Raw genomic sequence first — 21,491 nt, forward strand, 5'->3', positions numbered from 1 at the left:
TCGTTATATATAATTCAAATAAATTGTAATGCTTAGAGCTTAGATCCAAAACACAAATAATTAATAATTATTATCAGCTCCCTTATTGTATAATTTTAAAATAATAAAAAATATGCATTCGGAGTACTTTAACCATCTGTTATAAGTAAAATGTCGTGAGATGACAGTGACATAAAACACTTCATAAATTGAAATTTACATTTTGTAATTTTAAAAATCAAATCATTTCACTGATACAAATTAGTGAAAATGCAGAAATATGAAAAACTCGAGAAAATCGGTGAAGGCACATACGGCACTGTTTTTAAAGCAAAAAATAAAGAAACTCATGAAATAGTGGCACTTAAACGAGTAAGATTAGATGATGACGATGAAGGGGTTCCATCTTCTGCCCTTCGTGAGATATGTCTACTTAAGGAATTAAAGCATAAAAATATTGTCCGTCTGTATGATGTGTTACACAGTGAGAAAAAATTGACTTTAGTCTTTGAACATTGCGACCAAGACTTAAAGAAATATTTCGACAGTCTTAACGGTGAAATCGACTTAGACGTGGTCAAGTCATTTATGTACCAGCTTCTTCGAGGTCTCGCTTTTTGTCACAGTCACAATGTACTTCATCGTGATTTAAAACCACAAAACTTGTTAATAAACAAAAACGGAGAACTAAAATTAGCCGATTTTGGCCTTGCAAGAGCATTTGGTATTCCTGTGAAATGTTACTCAGCAGAGGTTGTTACCCTATGGTACAGACCTCCTGATGTTTTATTCGGGGCTAAGTTATATACAACTAGTATTGATATGTGGTCTGCTGGGTGCATTTTTGCAGAACTTGCAAATTCTGGAAGACCCCTGTTTCCTGGATCTGATGTTGATGATCAACTTAAAAGAATTTTTAAACTGCTTGGTAGTATATATACAAATTTATTAAATTTTTTACTATTATTATAAAATTGAATATCTACTTCTATCCTTAAATATTTCAATTATAATGTACCACTTTAAATTATACAGAAGTTTTTCCTTAGGTACACCAAATGAAGACACTTGGGCAGGAGTAACGCAATTACCAGACTACAAACCACTAGCAGCTTACCAGCCTAGCTTGGGTCTTGCACAAGTAGTACCAAGGCTGCCAGCACGAGGAAGAGATCTCCTAACTCGTCTGCTCACATGCAACCCAGCTTTAAGAATGCCAGCTGATGATGCTATGGCACATGCCTATTTCCATGACCTCAATCCATCGGTTAAGAATGACCGATGTTAACAATCAATACACCCCTACAGGTGTACCTCAGAACTCTTATTTAGTGTTAAGAATCAAGACATTGATGAAGTGCAACAGTGTTGTGAAGAAGACACATGAATTTTCTAGAAAAATAATACTTTTCTACTTGTTTGAGTGATCATACAGTTAAGGTTTACATTATTGAATATTTCAAAAAAAATATATACATTTTAAAATCATCAATGATTAAGCTTATCTGTGCATTTTAACAATATTTATATTATTTTATATAAGTGTAACAAGAATTTATGTAACTAATATTTTTTAACATATTTAACTGCCAAATTATTTTGCATCTTGCATTTATTACAAAAATAAAATATTTGTATATTAGATTGAGTAATCCGTAGATGTGATAGTATACATTAGAAAATAGGGTATATAACTGTATCCTTAGATTGAAATTAGGATTTTTAGGCTTAAAGATTTAAATAATATTCTTTATTTGTTTGCATTGTTTGTTGATTTTAATAGGTTTAATTTGCTAGATGCCTTCACATTGAAATTAAAAATAATCAGGAATTATTTACTATTAGGTGGCAACATTTTTTTATTTTTTTTTTATGTTTGTTGACATTAATATAATAAATAGGGGTAAAAAGTAAGATTACCTATTAACATAGAACTTGTTGAAATTCTACATTATATAATATGTCTTAATGTATAAAATAAACAATAATTGATATAATATTAAGGAAATTGTTCCAGTTAATACGATCTCATTGAATTTCTCTTGTAACATAATTTATAAGGGTATATAAATTACTAATAGTAACAAATTTTTCAGGTCTGACTGAATTTAATGTTAACTGACTGTATACCATTTTATAGTGAAGTTCATTAAATATTTGAATTAAACAAAAACTTTATTTTAGTGTTTAGTGTGTGTGCTTATATTTCAAATAAGATAATGTTTACACAATATTAGTACATTTTCCCTTAATTTAAAATAATACTTTTTATGACAATTCCATTTCTGCTCTCTTCCTTTTTCTGTGATTTGCTATCATACTAGCTGTTGTTAGGGGGCAGTCGCCTATTTTTAACCAACTAGAAAGAGCCCTTTCTGTAACTACTGCAGATTTAGTTCTTTCCCGCTCACTCGCTGATAAAGGTTGTACAGAATTTATAGAATCAGTTGATACAGTTGCAGATAATATCATTTTGAATCTTTGTCTATATGTCTGCAAATAGTAATTAATGTTTCATTAGATTTTATAAACTGATAATATAAAATAGTTAAGTGAACATATTTTTGAGCTTGTGTTTTTGATTAACAACAGAACAGATAAGAAAAAAAATTATACATATTCAAATCTTTATTATTTAAATCATTCTTAACATAATTTATTGTCTTTGTTAGACAAATAATTGTAAATTGAGAATGTAAAAATTAAATTTAGCTAACTCACATTTAATAGTGTTGCTGAAACTTCACTTTTGATATCATGTTTTGCAATATAACATCCCAGTTCATAAAAATGCTGTCCCAATTTATGCATATCGACTGTACATGCGTCAGCATTTAGGATTTCTCTATATGTTTCTTTATATATTTTAGGTAGATCCACACTTACTAATGGAGGTCTTCGTGTATATAATGATTCAGCAAGCCATAGAGGTATTTCTATATTAGTTCCAGCTTTTAGGTCATTTTCAGCAGCAGAAGGATCCAGAAAACCTTAAAGATAATTGTAATATAATATAAAAATAATTGAAATAGAACAACTTGCAAAACTTTACTGAGGTGAATCAAACATTACCCATTTTAGGTAAATCGAGCAAAAATTTACACGGAACTTTCTCATTTGTTACTAAAATATCGGATATGGAAAGGTAATTTGAACTAGACATTGTAATAATAGGAATCGAATCGAATAAAACAACAAATAAAAATTAGGTTTCGAATCTTGACATTGACATTTGTCATCATACAACAGATACCGGCTTTGTCATTTAAAAATTGACAGTTAGACAGATGTACCAACCTAAGAACAGTTGCGAAAAAGAAAAAAAGTATAAAGATAGATTAGGATTCCAAATTATGAGACACATTTCTGATATGCTTGAACTAGGTTAATCAACGTGAAGTTGGCTCTCTGAGAAATTCAAGCATGTATCGCGGGTTGAAAATATAATAATAATCACCCAATTCAGATTCGCTCTTAGATTGGTTAAGAAATTGACTTTTTTTGTCTCCATTAAACCAGTCTCATCATCTTTTTTTATCAAGAAATAAACTAAATATTAAAAAAAAGCTGTACATGAATCAATAAACAGGCTAATCTATATATATAATCATTAACATGTTTTGGAGAAATGTGTATAGTGGGTATCAAGCCCAAGTAATATCTCCCTTATTATGAATAATAAGTTGCGATTTTGTATTATATTTTTTGATTGCTATTCATATATTTATTTATATTTTTCACACTTTTATCAATAAATCGTTTCTGTAGCAGTCAAACCAGAGTGCAATCCATTTGTACCTAATGCATCACTACTTATTTTTAGTATGGTTAAGTTAAAACTAAACATCGTGAACTAAATACAGCCTAGGGTATAAAGTTTTTTTATCATATACAATATGAGTATCTCATAAAAAATAAAAACATATATACATATATATTAAAACAGTCTGTTCAATGGCTTCCACAAAACAAAAAACACATTTTTTTTTACAAAAAAGACAAATAAGATTGTCAATTGTCAAATACTAAATAAATTTATTCCAACTGAAAATAAAAAAAAAATTGAACATATTTTCAGAAATTAATACAACTATTGGTAAGAATAACAAAATATATAATTAAGTACTGAATAATTAATGCAACAATTTATTAACAATGCTTATAGACTAAGTCAACAAGTTCACTCTTCTTCAATCCAGTTAAAGCTGGTAAATTTTTGATATCCTTATATTTTAATATTTGTTTTAATTGTGGTACTGTATACTCATTGACTTTTTCACTTTGCAGTCTAGCACTTAAGAGACTTTCATCAATATCATCAACTTTTTGCTTCTTGGTGCCACTTTGTGCTGATGATGAAGCAGTTCTTTTTATAGATAAGGCACCAAATAGTCCAAACAGTTCTTCAAACAAATCCTCATCTATGTCCTGAAACTTATCAGGATTTGCCTTTGTTGTATCAATAAATGGTTCATTGCCATCATCCTCTAATGCAATTGCTTCTATAGCTCTATATTCTAATTCTAATTTGGGATTTATAAACATGTCTGCTTTATAATCAATTGTTATTTTATTCAAAATATCTGACATTAATCTTTTATGTGCTTTTTCAACTGACGGGCTAGCCTCATTCTCATCATCCTCATTTATATTTAATTCTCTGACACTTTCAACAAACGGAATAATAACAACATCAAAGCCAACTTCTACATCTAAGTTAAGGGGTCTTGAACAAGGGCTTAGTGCTACAATAAGTGGCTTAGCGTTCACTCTTGGTGACAGAACACATATAGCAACCATATCCATATCTTTGCAAGCTCTGTGTAAAGCTTTGAAAGCTACTGTTGAACCTTCTATAATACTTTCATTTGGAAATAGAAAGTATCCCATTTTCAAGTACCACTTCTCTTTACAAACAATGGTTGCAGGCTTAAAACCTAAGAGTTTCAACATAGGTGGACCAAATGGATTGGTTATTAATTTTTTTTCACTATCAGTGAACTCAATCCTTTCACCTCCAATGTCTTGATAATGTAGTAACTCTGATTTCAGCAAGGGAATTTGTTTTGGTTGACTATCCTCACCATCCTCCAGAGTGACTTTCATAGTTTTTGTCATACTTGTTAGAACTGTATTAGTATCTCTATCCAAATTAACTTTTGTTTTACCATTTTGGCCAGGCCTCTTTAAGAGTGTATACAAACCAACACCAATATTGAAGTCCTCACCAATTTCGAAATTTAGTTTTGCTACAGCTAAGTTTCTGTGTGACTCTTGATACATTAATTTTTCAATTTCTTCAGAATCCCATATAGGCTTTGGCATAACAAAATCTAGCCCTCTATTAGCTATTGTAAAAAGTTTTTCATAGTATGTGTCTATTTTATACTCATGTTGCGAAACATTTATTACTCTTATATTTATACTTGCATCAACTAAGTCTATCGCTCGGTTAAGTGTTGGCTTTTGATCTACTCCAATAGGTGGGGTATCGAGATAAGTCAACATGATAACAGTTCTAGAAGACAACTGTTTTTTACAATTGGCAAATGTTTTACTACAATGCCATAACACATCTGAGAGCTTTAATTCTTTAGCTTCTTTAAACGAAGTTATATCGCTATTTTTAAGTTTGTTATAATCGTCGAGGCTAGGAGAAGTTAAGGGAATTATCTCAACAACTGGTTTAGAGTCAAAAGCTGATGCAGTAGTCTCTTCAGTACCGAATATGCAAACGCTAATGTTTTGACTACTCGATGAACGTAAATGTTGTCTTATCAGACGACATGTTGCAACATGTACGGTTGCAAATATATTGTGCTTTGAATTTTCAAATGCGTTAATTAAAATAATTGTACCAGGCACACCTCTCCATGATGGTTGAAAATCATTCTCTTCATCGGAATCCATACTGTTTTTATTATTATATCTAGGTTCAAATATTTCTTGAAGTATTAAACTTTCATAAGATTAGGTTTATAAACATTAAGCTTACAGCTACAAATTACAACAGTGGACTGTCAACTGTCATTTGTCATATGAATGACATTTTTTAAAATTGACATTACTAATTTATTTTTATTTTTAGGCAAAGATTATTAACATAATGGATTATAAAATATCTTGAATTGAACCACATTATCATTGGCCTTAAATAAACTTTAACCATGAAAAAAGGGGGAATACTAAATAAAATTAAAAAAATTGATAGCTTATAAGTTGTTAACATCTATGGACGGATCGTCGTAGAATGGTTATAGTCACATACCGATACGTTCAATAATTATAAGACAAACAAAAACATACATATATTTAAACAAGACAGGCAAATAAGTTGTATTAAATATTAATAATTACATCACTAATACGGCACCAACGTTGAGAGCTATTATGATTTGTGTCCCTTATGCCTGATGTTACACTAGAAAACTAAGTATTGTTAGTTGATGATTAATGATGATTATGTCTATGTGAACAGTATCTATATCTTATTTCTTAGCATCGATTTTAAATATCTATTTTTAATTTTAAAATGGTCATTATAAACGTTTTACTATTTCAATCAAAAATTATAAGAGACCATTCCTTTAATCTCGCTTTTATCAGAATATAGTTCAACCTGCTTAAGTTATAGTTCTGAAAAACTATTTTTTGAACGCTGAAAATGTCCCTATCATTGAGTTAAAGTTAAATTGAAATATAAAACTTAAAAGTCATGGTTTTTCTTAATATTGTATAAGAAAACTGAATACAAAAAAAGTCGATAAATTTTATGAATAAAAAAACAATGTATTTAATTTTAAATTTTGATGTAAATGAAGAGTTTTATTCTTAGAAAATAAAACGAAATAACTCGAAAGGAAAGATTCATTCTTTCCTATGGAGTTGTTACTTATTAGTTCTCAACGGAAGGATTAACGGTATGCTATTAACAAAAAATGCAATCTTTGCATACTCTTTGTTAACCGATTGAATATTAGCATGAAAAGACTAGTACTGTAAGCGAATCCTATAACCACCCAGCGGAGGGTGTGATTAGCGTGTCAGGGGGCACTGGGCGGGCGAGGCAGGCAGGGCGCGAGGCGCGAGCTTGCGCAGTGCAGCCGGCGTCACGGGCGTGCGCGACCCGTCATTCGTTTGCGGGATCACGTCGCGGTGCCATCTAGTCGTGCCGCCGAGACCGATCTCGAGTGAGCTTGCGACAGCGTAGCGGCGACCAGAGCCGTGTGACGTGGCCCTCGGGCACGACAAATTCGTACCAGTAGCACGCGTGCGCGATCGTGCGCGTGCGCGGCGGTCCCTGCGCGCGACGACGAGCCGCGAGCATGCAAGGAGCACGGCGCTGCCGCGCGTAGCGAGCCAGGCCGTGCGCGCTATCGCCATGGGCTGCGCCTCGTCCGCCGAGGAGCGCGCCGCTCTTGCACGCAGCAAGCAGATCGAGAAGAACCTGAAGGAGGATGGCATCCAGGCAGCCAAGGACATCAAGCTGCTGCTCCTTGGTAATAGGGCTTCCTCTCTCTTTTTCGATGATGCGCGCGCAAGTCCCGCGCCCGCCGGTGCTCTATCGACTGCCCGTCCGTTCTTTCCAAAACCGGCATCCAGCGCATTTGTATTACCGCTTGTTGCTTTATGATTTTTACTTCCTTATTTGTTCACAATTTGATGAACAATAGTAACTATTTATTTGCTCCTCGAAACAAACGCTATAAATTAAGAGATATTTGTAATGGACAATAAAAAATATTTATTCTTTATTTTAAATATTTGTTCATGTTAAGTGAAGCACTGAATAAAAATAGGTACGGTAAACAGTTTAGACAAAACGAACTAGTACTTAACCACACTCCACAGCCTTGTCATTCTCTATAAAATATAATGACTAATAAGTTTGTTTCATAAATATAAAATAATATAGATGTTTGATGGAGCCTTATAATAAATGTTTAATTAAAGAAGAAATTGGTAATCTAGCGAAAGAATAAACTATTTAAAAAAATACCTTTATATAAAACTTAACGGATGTTTCTATAATTATTAATTTAATATTTTTAGAAATGATCCAGAAACATTCTCTAGAAATTTGTTATTAAAAAAATTGAGAATATTGTTTGTTTGATGTAACTCTCTTATTCAGCATTATCTACTAGTTTACAATAATGTAACTTATTACCAGACAACGGTTGTTGTCTCAATCACTAGAAACTACCTGTAGGCTATAAGTTCTTTGGGGTATTGCCAAGTGATGTCGATTAGGCAGGGCGATAACTTATCGTTATCAATATTACCAACTACATGCTGTAACAGCATCATCTGCCATTTATTTTAAATTATTATATATATTATTTTTTTGTCAATTATGACTTTTTATTTGATATCTAATCGACTTTAATTTATTTAGGGTAATAATATTATCAATTTAAGTGTATTTAAAATGTCTAATATTCAGTCGTAATAATTAAAATATTGATCATTTTATTGTAGCACTTATTTTAATAATAATAAATAAACAAGGTTCAAAATAACTTTAATTGTTCGCAAAATATAAAAATATCGCAATTTTAATATCATTTTGGGCAGTCGTATTATTTTAACATAATTTTTCTACTCTTTCTCGTGAGCATTTAGTTTTACGCATGTGTGAGAGAGCCGGAACGAACGATGCCGAATCAAGCCGAACGTCAGTCGAGCGGGGCGCGGTCGCCGTCAGTCGTCACGGAGTGGAGCTGGTGCTTGTCATCCGGCCGCCATTATCTCATATGAATTCATAAAATCAATTAAAGTTTTCGCTGTCGTTACGGGTTTGAGTGTCGTGTTTAGTACAGGATCGTGAAAGTTACAAAGATTCGATCGTTTTTACCAGTGTTTTTACACGCTGAAACAGTGATCAGTGATATAGTTAGGTTACTGTGTTGAGTGTTAACGTTGTGTAGGGTGGCTCCGGTTAGGCCGGGGCGGCAGGACGCGATCGGAGCGTATGCAAAGGGAGCGGTGAGAGCGCGCCCGGCTCGGGAGTCGGGGCGGACGGCAGCCAGAGCACAGGAACAGCTGCCGACATGGGTTGTACTCAGTCGGCCGAGGAGCGCGCGGCAGCTGCCCGAAGCCGACAGATCGAGAGGGACTTGAAAGAGGATGGCATTCAAGCCTCTAAAGATATAAAGTTACTGCTGTTAGGTACGATTTATCGGTAATGTAGTTGCCGGCATTCATGGCCGCACCCCAACTTGGCTGTTTGGGTTTGTGGAAGTTCTGAACGAATGTTTATTTGCGGTTTATAAAACGCTACGTATTCAATTATTGAGTACTCAGTATAAATATAATGAAATAATAAATAGGTGCATAGTTAAATTTATTGATGATTATGTACAATCAGGTCATAGGCATGTAGGAATTGCAATTAGCTTTCTCTTGAAAGTAATCAATATTCTGGTATGCATCATTGTTCCGTATTCGTACGAAAGTGTTTATTTGTTTCATAATTAACATACAAATAATACACTATCACATTTTGTTTGTATCAATCAATAAAATTGATAATTTTGTCATGTTTTCTATCATGTTTTTGTTTAAACTAACTTATTGTAAAAGTGTATATCAGTAATACAATGTGTAATAATTTTTCCTGCATATCACATTTTCCTCATAATAATGTATATATCAACATAATTTAAACAATGTGATACATATAATATATGTATTATATTACATGAATATATTTATATGCATTTATATTGCCATTTTAAAATTAAAATAATAAAAACCAGGTCTGGGTTGTTAACATCAATCAGAAGACAGAACGTTTTTATATTTGGTTATAAGATAATACATAGTTCTGTATTAAGTAGATATTATACAGTTGATGTATATAAAACTTTTCACAAGAAAACCCTTCTCTTTGTTACAAGAAAAGATTAAAAGCCATAGATAAAAATATAATTCTATTCAATACAGTTTTTTTTCATAATGAGTACCAAATAAACACAATAAAATACTATGTGTGTTGGATTTGGCTGTTTTTTAAATAAAACATGGACAACAAATATAACATTTATTGATGGGAAATTAAGGCATAACTGCAATATTAAAATAACCAATGTAATTAAAATGTACGTTAATGAAATATTAACAAGAAAAGATATTATACTATTAAAATAAAAGTATTACTTTTGAAACAAAGATAGGTATAATTATATCAGGATTCAAATAATACTTTTGTAGGAATTGTTTTGAAAATGAAAACAATTTCCTTTTTTTTAATCATATTATACAATAATAAAAGACAAAAACAGTTTAAAACTGAAATGTAATTGTTTGTAAAGATGGAAAACTATTTTAAAGGAACTATATACTATAATTTAAATTGCTAAGCAATAACTAACATGCTAAACTAATATTGCTCCTATTCAGCTATTTTTCCTTATATTTTATAAAAAGCAAACTCAAATCTCAACAAAGGTCATCGGCTACTTTATATTATACCTAACATGTGACAACCATCCTCAAAAACACAAGTGAATCTACAGGCGACAGCTGGTTTTATATGTAATGTAACTTTTGAAGCATTTCATGAAATTACAATAAATTGTATGACTTATTGCAGTTTTGCAATAACTTTATATTTACATACTTTAGCACTTACAGAAGCATAAATATATGTAGTAACGTTAGGTTTTCCTGAATACAGTAGTAAGTCATAATCAGATATTGCGAATAGGTATTTATTTACAATTCAAATTAAATTCAGTTAATTTTAAATGAATGCAATTAAATAAATTATTGACTTAATTTTGCAAAATGGCTTTACTTGGAATTGGGACAGTATTTTGTAAATATTGTTTTAAGTGTTTGCAAAACTTAGAAAATAATCAAAAAGAGTGCCATTTTATATCAGAAATTTATTTTCGATTCAAAAACTACATTCAACAACAATCACTATCTGTCTATGAAAAATAATCTTAAAATTTGGTATCAAATAAATTACATACAATTGTGCTGTCTAAAATGACATCACACATATTTTTTCTAAGTTTTTATCTATAAGATAATTTGTAATCCTGTACATTTCTTATTTGGTAAATTTCTTACACAATGCTACACTGGTTAAATCGTACCTCTGCTAAAATATGTATTATTCAAGTACCTATCTATTAAGATACATTCATACAAGGAAATGGTTAACTTTATTAGTCATTTACAAAGTTTTTTTTCTTTATGACTCAGTAGGTGTCAAGAAGAGAATTGGAATGATTTTTAGATCAGAAATAAATATGAGTTAACTTATTCTTGGAAGTGTTTTGACTTTTACTTTTAAAAGCTTATTTACATTAGGGTAATAACCACTTTTTCATAACGCGGTACATAAATTAATTAGAACTTTAATTTCGCAAATGAAATAGGATTTTTCGTGCAGTCTAATGGTAAATCAAAATTCGTCCACTGACAGCGGAGGGCGCATTGCAGTCTTGGATAAAATTTCCAAGCTGCTTACTTTTGCGTTTTTATATTTATTTTATACTTTTTAATGGTGCACTGCTCATTTATAATTAATTAAAAGCTATTTACTAATGAAATAATTTTAAACGTGCAAATTAACCTTCAGATTTCCATTGAATGATGCGATCGTTATTAAATGTAAACTTACGAAAGCTTAATACATTCATAGACTTTTTGAACAAAATATTTGTAAATACGATTTTTATACATGGCTTCCTATTCAAGTACCAAATTAGATATCTGTCTTTATGTTACTTATCTTATATCTATGGCATTGATAATCTAATCTTAAAATATGATATAACAAAATCCAATGTCAGATTTTCAAGCCTCTTTATTGAAACAACACGAAAGAACTGTTAATGATATTGGCCGTTTTTTTTTATTTAAACCATTGAATTATCGGCATTATTTCTGTTCGAGTCCGTATTATCTGATCTTGAACCCGCTATTTATTTATACGTAGTATGAAATGATAGACGATTTTATTGATTCTGATTGAGTCCTTAGCCAATAAGTTATCACCACATCTTTACGCCCCCATAGAGAAACTTAATCTATCACGTCCTTCCAATTACTTTTATACGTTCTTGTTTGGACAACGTTATTAACGAACATATAGTCTCTTGTTAATATTGTCTAGAATTATATGCGGAAAAGAAACATGAAAAATGTTTGGAAAATGAAACAAAACTAATAGAACTCTCTGTAGTATTAGATAATAGTTAAGTTCGAACTATTTTGTTTTGTCAGCAATAAAAGTGCTGCTTTATTCGATCCTCCACTGAAGGTGTTCTACATCGTTATCATTTGACTTTTTTGTTTATTTGAACCAACTTTTTATGGAGTACCTTTCTAAAAACACAAATATATCAAAATCAACACCATATTTTCTAATACCTAAACTATGCGTTTTAGAATACATTTTACGATTCAATATAGCAAGTATTCTACGCATTATCATGCCTTACATTTTATCACTTTGATTTATTTGTAATGTCATTCACGAACGGGATATCTAACCCATATTTTAACATAATAAATATATAATTTGTTCGTGACAATGTAATATTAAATATGTTTCGTATTATGTACACAACATATTTTATGGTACGGATCGGGATCGTTTCACTGTCTATCAGTGACGCTGTTGAAACTTTAATAACCCTATCGTTTAACGTTACCAAAAAGCCGGCAGGTCGGATGTTATAGACAGGTTTATCACGCGGTCCGCGCTCGAGCACGCGACCAACGGTTTTATCACGATGATATCACAAAAGCCCCTATTTCGACACATCAGATCGCACAGATAGAATATCCGAAGATTGACGGGTTTAATATTTTATGTAACAACGTTTACGTGGTTATTTTGAATCATCAAAGAGCGAATTGAACGTGAGATTGATATGATTCGAATAAAACTTGATTAAATATTGAGAATCGAAACATTTGTGTCTGATGTCTCGAGACAATTCGACTTATGAATCTTCTGTCTTTGACCGTATACACAATTATGAGTTGAAGCATGTGTTTAAAATATTCAATCTTTTGCATCTGATAGTTTTCATGAATATTCGGGTCATAACGATACCAATACAAGATAATTAAATTAAATGAAACAATCACGTATACAAGCTCAAGGTAAGGATAATAAGTAATATATCAAAATATTTTGACAATAGATAATACTATCAGATGATATTTAATTAATTCAATTAAAACTCAATTAACTAATTATAATCGGTAATTCACTTCAATTGAATCCTTGCTGTAGTAATTATCTACGATGCATTATTTGAAGGTAAGAACAATAATTGTGTGATTGCAACTATAAATTGAATCAAGAGTGGACTCGGTAGGTGATATGTGTATCGGAGGTCAAAGATCGGCCGTTCGCGTCGACGGCGAGCCAATTAGATACAAGCGGGGTCACAATGATCAGCCTGGTATTTGACAGGGTTACTTTTGCAACACCCACGTTACCTACAGTGACTTTTATTGATTATGATTATTATAGTCTTACGAGTTATTAGTAATGCCAAATTAAAATATTTTATTTATTTAGTAGGCTTAATTTGATTCGATTTGCTGTAATTATCTTGTATTTTTTAATAAAATGCGTTTATAGTACGAGTAGCACAAGGTTCGAGCTGTAGAAGCTGAATGTTATAAAAAAATATACATTCACTATAATATCCTAGTATAGGCTAGACTAATACAAAGGGCTTAAGGATACACACTCAAACAGAAGCCTAGACTTCACAAATAACAATAAATATTTGTACAAGATTACTCGAATATATGAAAAAATACCTTCATAACAAAAAATCAGTATTTGAAAAAGGAACGATAAAATTAATATTTTTATAAAAATATGTAATTAATTATTGTGTTTAAGATTTCCTATACTAGAGACAACTTTTTGAATAATAAAATTCAGCTGCAATTCATGAAATAATTACAGACCCATTTTATTCAAGCTTTTCTCTCAACTATTTTGTTATATCTATTATTACCTCATACTTAGATTTTATCTAAGCACTTTTATATCCGATTCCTATACATAACTTACTAATTCTACTATTAATACTAATTTCCGAGCAGCGAGCTCATACATGCGGTCTGTAGAAAATTCTGGCATGCAAGAAATTGTATTGAGCTATTATATAATAATCAATATTTTAAAATTACTTTTTAATATATAATATGGATCGAATTTTAAATCTATAAATTTCTGGGAGTTTTTGAAAATTTGTGTTAAGAAGAAGTCTTACTACAGCCAAAATTTTATATATGAATATTCGTCAATCAAAATCAGTCTAGAGAACTAACTAGAGAAAAAATCTGTCTAGAGAACTGTCTTTCGTAGCTCAAATCGATCAAAATATTATTATCGAGTTGAAATCGAGAACTAATTTGTAGTGGAATTATTCCTTCCTAAACTCCACGACTATAATTTATTTCGTGTTAGACGGTAATGAATTTCATCAGGACGTAAGGAAATATTCATGTATCGCATGAAATTCTTCCTCATCTGTATCCACTAAACTACATTTGAACAGTGATTCAGGAGATCTTTAACATAGCTTCCTCCATTGTCCAGCTTACCTTGGGACATTTACGGGCTACTACATATACTTGTTATATACATATATATATATTTGTTAAGTGGCATATAGTATAATAATAATAAGTACAAGGTATGTACGTTTTTATTAGAAATCTTAAAACGTTTTGTTTCGAAAGCTCGCATTCGTATCGTGTTTCCCGCAATCGACGATCGAAAATCCCGCCGTAGTAATCCTATGTTCTCTTCTATTTTTATTTCAGATACGAGACATACATTTAGTTGAAAATGTACGGTTTACATTCGTGAGGCAATTAACTGTTTTTATATCATTGCTAGTTTTATTGCGGTGCTTTTTATTCGTGCTAACGTCTATTCTTAACCTATCAACTTATGGTATATTATATTGTATTTCATTACAATTGATTTCTTCCTAATCTCCTGGTTTGCTTGCGCGCTTTTTCCCGGATAAAAGCCGATGACATAGACTATTATTTAAAAACGAAGGGGTGCTTTATAAATAAATTAAAGATGATTATCTTAAATATCTAAATGAAATGAAAGATAAAAGTGACAGTTAATATTATTATAGTATTATTACTACTAGCTGCTCCGCTCGGTTATACTCGCGTAAACACAACTGCTCCACCACTGAATGATTTATCTAACGCAAAAATATTTTTTGAAATCGTACTGGAATCTATAGGTAGCTATAGATCCGAGTACGATTAGTACAGTAGTGCTATCTCTGTTTCATGTGTGTTTAAAAAGGGTAGGAAGTGTTTTACTCCTGTAAAAGTATAGTTTATAGATAGATACATTTATGTATGTATATCCGGATTGGTGCCATTGTAAAATTCTTATGCTATTATAATATTTTTAAAAGTGAACTGTACACTTATGCGTTTCATAGCAATGGTTTTGTATTAAAGCGACTGTGTTATCAAAACTATGTTAGATACATTATTTAAAATATTTAGTCATTGAATTAATAGTGCACTTCCAACTGTTGGGGTAATTAAGAAATCTTCACCTGCGGTGTTCTCTGCACCTTTCGCTTGGAAAAAACTGCCTGCCCAAATTCGAACCTGCTAACTCTTAAGTGAATAATGACCACTGTTTTTTAAGTAGCTATATTTATTAATAAAATAAACCTTCTAAAACTTAAAGACCCAAATACTTTTCAAATTATAATAACAATAATATTTTACAATATTAAATTCGACACAAATTAGAATGTTTTTTTCATAACTAGCGTATTCGACATATTTAGAAATCGTTATCGAAACAACATACATTGTTCATGACAGTATATTAATTTAATTTTTTATTTCAGGTGCTGGCGAGTCGGGAAAGAGTACTATAGTTAAACAAATGAAGTGAGTATATTAACTTTAATAATATAATATATGATATAACTATCTATAAATGTTTTAAGTGGTATAGATCTTCAGTGACAAATAATAATTTTAATTATCAAATAAATAAATATTGTTTAATAGTTTTTTTGCTGTCGTTACCTTTAGGTGTCTTACGCACACTAAGACATATAAGCCCGAGTGTTATACACTTATACTAATACACGCTTGTGATAATTTAACGTGGAGGGGCGCGCCTTTGTGATTTAATATAGATCTATATACTAGGATGGGGCAAGACCTTTTAATAGTGACAATTACTTGACAACAAGTATACGCAGTTAAAAAAAAACAAATGAATAACTAAGTAACGACAGATATATGTCGACTGCTTTTAATTTAGTTGAATAAAGTCACTTTTCAAACGTCAAACCGAACATTATGATACACAGATAATTTAATGAATTTAAAAATCGCAACCGAGTTATGCGCACGCGTGTTACACGGTACCTTTCGAATAATATTAGTTTGTTTTTCCACTATAGTAAATACTACGTATATATATATTGATGAAGGTGTTGGTATTACCGTAGGTTCGTTCAAAATAGATTAATTGAGATAAATTTTCAAAACACTCATCTATTAAACAAGTCTTTAGCTTACATTTGAAATTTTTTTTTTTATTCCTTGGTTTCATACGGTAGCTTATGAAAAATCTTTACAGCCATGAAATAAATGTATTTTAAGACTTTCCCGTCATATTGATTCGATTTTGTAATAAAAGATTAATTAGCAATCACGATTTGCATGATGCAATTTGAATAACGATATTGTAACAGAAAGCGCACATTGAATAATTATTTCTTATTGCACGCAAGTCGTTAGGCTAAACGAAGCCCAGTGCGGTGTTAAATTAATTGAACAATTTTTCACTAATATTTACCACGTATATAAAGAAAATTATTCAAATATCTTTAAAGTATCAAACTGTTTAAACATCGACGTTTAGTTAGCCCGAAAAATAGAGAAACCGTTATTCGAACGTCAAAACTCTTTCCGGTTATATTGTATACTCGCCGCTCCCTAAAGAGGCAGGGAGAAGGACGAGTGTTAATGTGTTTGCGCATACATTTGTGAAAAAATTCTGCGCAGCGGACTGACGGAATCCCGTCGCCGAAATTCGACTAGGACTCGGAAGTAATTTATCTATCTGCTCTCTGAAATTTTAATAAGAGACGTCGCAAATTTTCTGTTGCAATGAGTACCACAGATCACGTTAAGCAAATGTGTGAATGCAAATCTGTGCAACGAGGCCACTTTAATATATCATATGCTTATGAATGCTCTTCACATCAGTTATCTCACGATGTGAGTATCTGAAACTGCATTACAACGATTGGTAGATGATTGAAGAAGTAAATGTTGTTTACATTATAATTATTTACTAAAGTTACTTTTTACGGTATAGGTATTCGAGACGATATTAGTATTATTTATATTGTTAATTACTACTAGTCTATGACAACAAATTTAAAAGATAATTTTATTAGTTTATACATTCAAAAATCTTAGTATAATTACAACTTATTTCTTTTTTTAATGATTAAAATAGAATGGTATTGTCTTTTTATATACAAATTCTCACCTCAAATTCTTGCACTTTATGGAAATGTAATTATTAATACGCGTTGTATTCTGATTATCTCGACAAAATGTGAAACAGTTCCGTTTCCTGTGTAGTCCATTGAAATGTTACAATTTTAGAGTCAAACTGAACATTTTCTAGAGGACGCAATTTTATTTGTGGAACATGTAGAGGATGTCAATACAACCTTAACCCCAAGTTTGTGGGGTTGCCGCCCTTGTCCCCCGCCCGCCATCTTGAAAAAAGGGGTGGAAACATATTTTTAACTATATCTCCGAAAATATTAATTGTACGGAAAATTTGTGAAGATATAATTTGTAGCAAATCGTTGTGACTGGTTTAGAAAATGTTCAGTCAATGTAATAATTCAATGGACTAGTGTAATATAATCGTTTATCGAAAAAGTTAGATTTTATTAAAGATGAACTTAATCATTCTATGTAAGTTGAATCAATAACAAGCTAGCAATGCGTACAATTATTGGCAAGTGACGAACAGAAGCGACAGACGTCAAGGAGCTCCATTAGCAGTTTATGATGAAGTAATTGTCGAGAACGATAAAAGCTCAGTCGTCATCGAGTAGGCTTCATTGTATGCGACTTCGAGTATTGACCAATCAAATAATTGGGATTAATCTCCCTTTTTGTGTGTCCACTCTCATCATAAGTAGTATTTTTGTGATAATGTATTTTTTTTTTTTTAAATTATATAGGGCCCAAAAAGGAGCAAGCTAATCAGTAATTATTTTCTTCTTTTTTTTCTAAATAAGAAAGTATGTTCTTAGAAGAATTTAATGAGATTTAATTTGATGACGAAGTATGTGCTTACATATTATTAGCATTTATCTATGCTATTTATGTAATAATATAAGGATAAGGATACTTATATTATTCGGAAGTATTGCTATGGATATATGGTCACAAAAAATTAAGCTAATTTCGACGAAAAACTGTATTAGTTAAATATAGTAAGCTCGTATTGCAAGGCGTAATTAAAAACCTAACATATTATGTAATGTTAAAAAATAAGTTAAGAAATCGACGTTATATATTTCTGTAGCATTATAGAATCGGACAAGTGTTTCTAGTTTGATTTAGCAACATACATCTAAAGTCAGAAACTTTTAATATTACCGAGATAGAAACAGCACCATGTGTTTGAGTTTGTCGTAGTACGTAGCTTGGGATCGAAGGATGACTTAAATCTTGTATATATTAGCAACAAATAAAATCAGGATCAAGTGTACTGAGCAGCTGTGTTTCCATAAACAAACAGTTTAACCGTCTTTTAAATGGTTTAGCTTAAAGCGTGTGTAAATAATTTGTCGCTTGTTATATTTTAAATATAGAATTATTACACTTATTATAAAGTCAATACCATAGTTACGGCAAATACTTCAATGGTACGAATTATCGATTATATACGGAAGTATACCAAAAGTTAGAAAATGTTAATGTCGAGGGGCGACTTGTAAAGGGTTTTTCGAAAGAGTCAGAATACGAAATACTTGTCTAAGATTAATAATTCTGAAACATACTTTGAATGATAATTTAATATCATAAGACAAATTATAACATTCGTAGATATTTTATTGGTATTAAATATTATATCCAAATTATATCTGATTTGCGATGGATAAATGGAACTTTGGTGACGCCATTCGCGTCCCGGATGCGGGCAAGCGGCCCTGTGATAACTATGTAAGTGTGACGTCAAATTTGCGACGCATGCGCGCTGTCATGTCCTCCACGCCTTTACCAATATACGAAAGTCGATGATAGAATCGTCATGACGTATGAAAACACTCATCCAGTTATTTTTTAAGTTCAATGTTTGATTTTTCATAACCCGAAGATTTCAAGCAATTAGCACAAATGTTATGTATTTCACCGCCGTGACTTATGGTTTTCCCCAAAATAAATGCTAGTTTCAAATAATAAACGGGTTAGTAAACCGAGCTGTGTATAATTTAATAACAGTAGAAAATATATTCTTACTGCTTATAAACAGTCTACATTTCTCGTTAATGTCATTGTTTTTTAAAAATAGAATTTCGCTGAGATTTTATATGTCCGGCGCTTCCTTTGTTCGTATTCTTGAAACGTATTGCCATAAAAAAGTTATAATAAAACACTGGCCGAATTATATATGCGGGACTTCACCAATTTATAAATTCTATTTCATGATTTATATTTACAATCGTTTTTATGCCTAAATATATTCCAAGATGGCTCGTGTTCACGCTAATATACCCTCTAACGTTTTTAATATTATGTCTAGTTCTTTTTTTAAACTTATCAGTATGTTTTACATTAACATTATTCCAAATACATATATAAAATCTGGGACATTATAAACATATTGATAAACCTTTATTAAATTACCTATACGATAAAACAGAATCGATACAAGTTTATTATTGAAAATAATAATTAATTGTAAGAATTTGTAATGAGTGACATATTACGAACGTTTAGTAAACTGTTTCTTTTCAAATGTAGGCGTTCTCTTTGAAGTTTTTTTTTTTTGGTATAATATATATTTTTATTCAACAGAATCATTCACGAGAGTGGTTTCACAAATGAAGATTTCAAACAGTATCGGCCCGTGGTATACAGCAACACGATCCAGTCACTCGTCGCCATATTGCGCGCCATGCCTAACCTGGGCATCACTTACGGGAATAAGGATCGTGAGGTATAGTATAACCATTCTTTTTTAAATAAAATAATTCCCAATTTTATCCAGGGATAAATGTCAGAACTTTTGAATGCTTTTAAAGTTTTTTAATAAAATTTAATTTTTATTCTATTTTTAAATTTCAAGGACCACTTTTTAACTTGTACCTTGCACTCTTAATAGGCATAATTATATGTTTATATTGTTAGCATATTGTTCTTAAAACAAAATCAAGTCTATAATGCGAAGTCAATTAGTTGTTTATATTTAGAAACGTAATAGATAAACAAGTTATTTTAGTATTTTTAATAATGAAGATGGATTATTTGATATCTAATATAATCAGATGCTTAAGAATACAATGCTGTTATTAACTAATATGTATGTTTTATTTATAAAAATAATATATATTGTATCACAAGTGACTTAAACTTACTTATGTTCAAAAAATAATTACTATTTTCCGCAACGAAAAACGTGGATATTATTGAAATTGATTATGCTTATATAGTTTATAGTAATCATACTAGAGAATAATTTTTAAGGTCTTTACGAATAAATGTATTGGATTATATAAATTTAACCTTCATATACAGTTAAGGCAAACGCTATAGGCTCAGGTTGTACGTAATATAGTCTGTGAATTTAGCTTGACATACTGCAGTATAAAGTAAAAATAGTCGAATCAATACCTTATCTACGTTTGAACGATAAATTGTATATACTATACTGACCCGTCTTTAACAAAAATGTTTTCGTGTGTGTGCGTATATCATTTCTCTGGAATGTTTTAGAATATAAAAAAATTTAACATACCATTTACTTGGTGGTAAGCCTTTGAAGGGTGAGTGAGCCAGTGTAACTACAGGCACAAGGGACATATCTTAGTTCCCAAGATTGGTGGCGCATTGGCGAAGTAACTTGGTTAATTATTCTAACAGCGTCTATGGGCGGTGACCAATTAAAATCAGGGGGCAAATAAAAAAAAAAATAGAATAATAACTACTTTCTTAACATGATTGTTTGGGTTTATATAGTCGGTATCTTATTTAAAACATATATTCAGTTTTTATTGATGAAGTAAATAATATTATTTCTAAGCTCCCGCTAACCGACTATGAGAAGTTGTTAGTTTGAATTTTAAGTGTATCAATAACAATAAAACGTTAGTTCTCGTTACATTTCACACGAGCCGGATTTTGGCACACTGGAGCTACTAATGCACCTCTTAGTATCTAATATACAGTTTGAATTGTCGAGTTGTAGTTGATTT

General features: G+C 31.1%; 4 protein-coding genes across 5 annotated transcripts in view; 2 read left to right on the top strand and 2 right to left on the bottom strand.

The window, feature by feature from the left end:
- Positions 1-162: 162 nt before the first annotated feature.
- On the top strand, positions 163-2,163 carry LOC113400068 (cyclin-dependent-like kinase 5). Its single transcript, XM_026639461.2, has 2 exons — positions 163-907; positions 1,029-2,163. The coding sequence occupies exons 1-2, from the start codon at positions 250-252 to the stop codon at positions 1,265-1,267; spliced, it is 897 nt and encodes a 298-aa protein (XP_026495246.1). The 5' UTR covers positions 163-249; the 3' UTR covers positions 1,268-2,163.
- LOC113400076 (DNA replication complex GINS protein PSF3) lies at positions 2,146-3,226 on the bottom strand. The gene is made up of 3 exons (XM_026639472.2): positions 3,052-3,226; positions 2,701-2,969; positions 2,146-2,472 (listed from the first exon to the last, which is right to left on the bottom strand). The coding sequence occupies exons 1-3, from the start codon at positions 3,140-3,142 to the stop codon at positions 2,248-2,250; spliced, it is 585 nt and encodes a 194-aa protein (XP_026495257.2). The 5' UTR covers positions 3,143-3,226; the 3' UTR covers positions 2,146-2,247.
- Positions 3,227-4,076: 850 nt separating this feature from the next.
- LOC113398218 (X-ray repair cross-complementing protein 6) lies at positions 4,077-5,987 on the bottom strand. The gene has a single exon (XM_026636848.2). The coding sequence runs from the start codon at positions 5,887-5,889 to the stop codon at positions 4,129-4,131; it is 1,761 nt and encodes a 586-aa protein (XP_026492633.2). The 5' UTR covers positions 5,890-5,987; the 3' UTR covers positions 4,077-4,128.
- A 1,125-nt stretch (positions 5,988-7,112) lies between these two features.
- The window catches only part of LOC113399969 (guanine nucleotide-binding protein G(o) subunit alpha), a 44,081-nt gene continuing 29,702 nt past the window's right edge, over positions 7,113-21,491 (top strand). Inside the window, exons 1-3 of one of the 2 annotated variants that reach the window (XM_064217677.1) lie at positions 7,113-7,478; positions 15,873-15,915; positions 20,095-20,236. In XM_064217677.1, the coding sequence (XP_064073747.1) occupies positions 7,361-7,478; positions 15,873-15,915; positions 20,095-20,236 (303 nt within the window). In that variant the 5' untranslated portion in view covers positions 7,113-7,360. Of the gene's footprint in view, positions 7,479-8,666; positions 9,151-15,872; positions 15,916-20,094; positions 20,237-21,491 lie in introns of those variants that run through there. The other variant, XM_064217676.1, reaches the window with a different exon arrangement.

Source organism: Vanessa tameamea, chromosome 18 (assembly GCF_037043105.1).
Source record: "Vanessa tameamea isolate UH-Manoa-2023 chromosome 18, ilVanTame1 primary haplotype, whole genome shotgun sequence".
In the NCBI taxonomy this organism is placed as follows: domain Eukaryota; kingdom Metazoa; phylum Arthropoda; class Insecta; order Lepidoptera; family Nymphalidae; genus Vanessa; species Vanessa tameamea.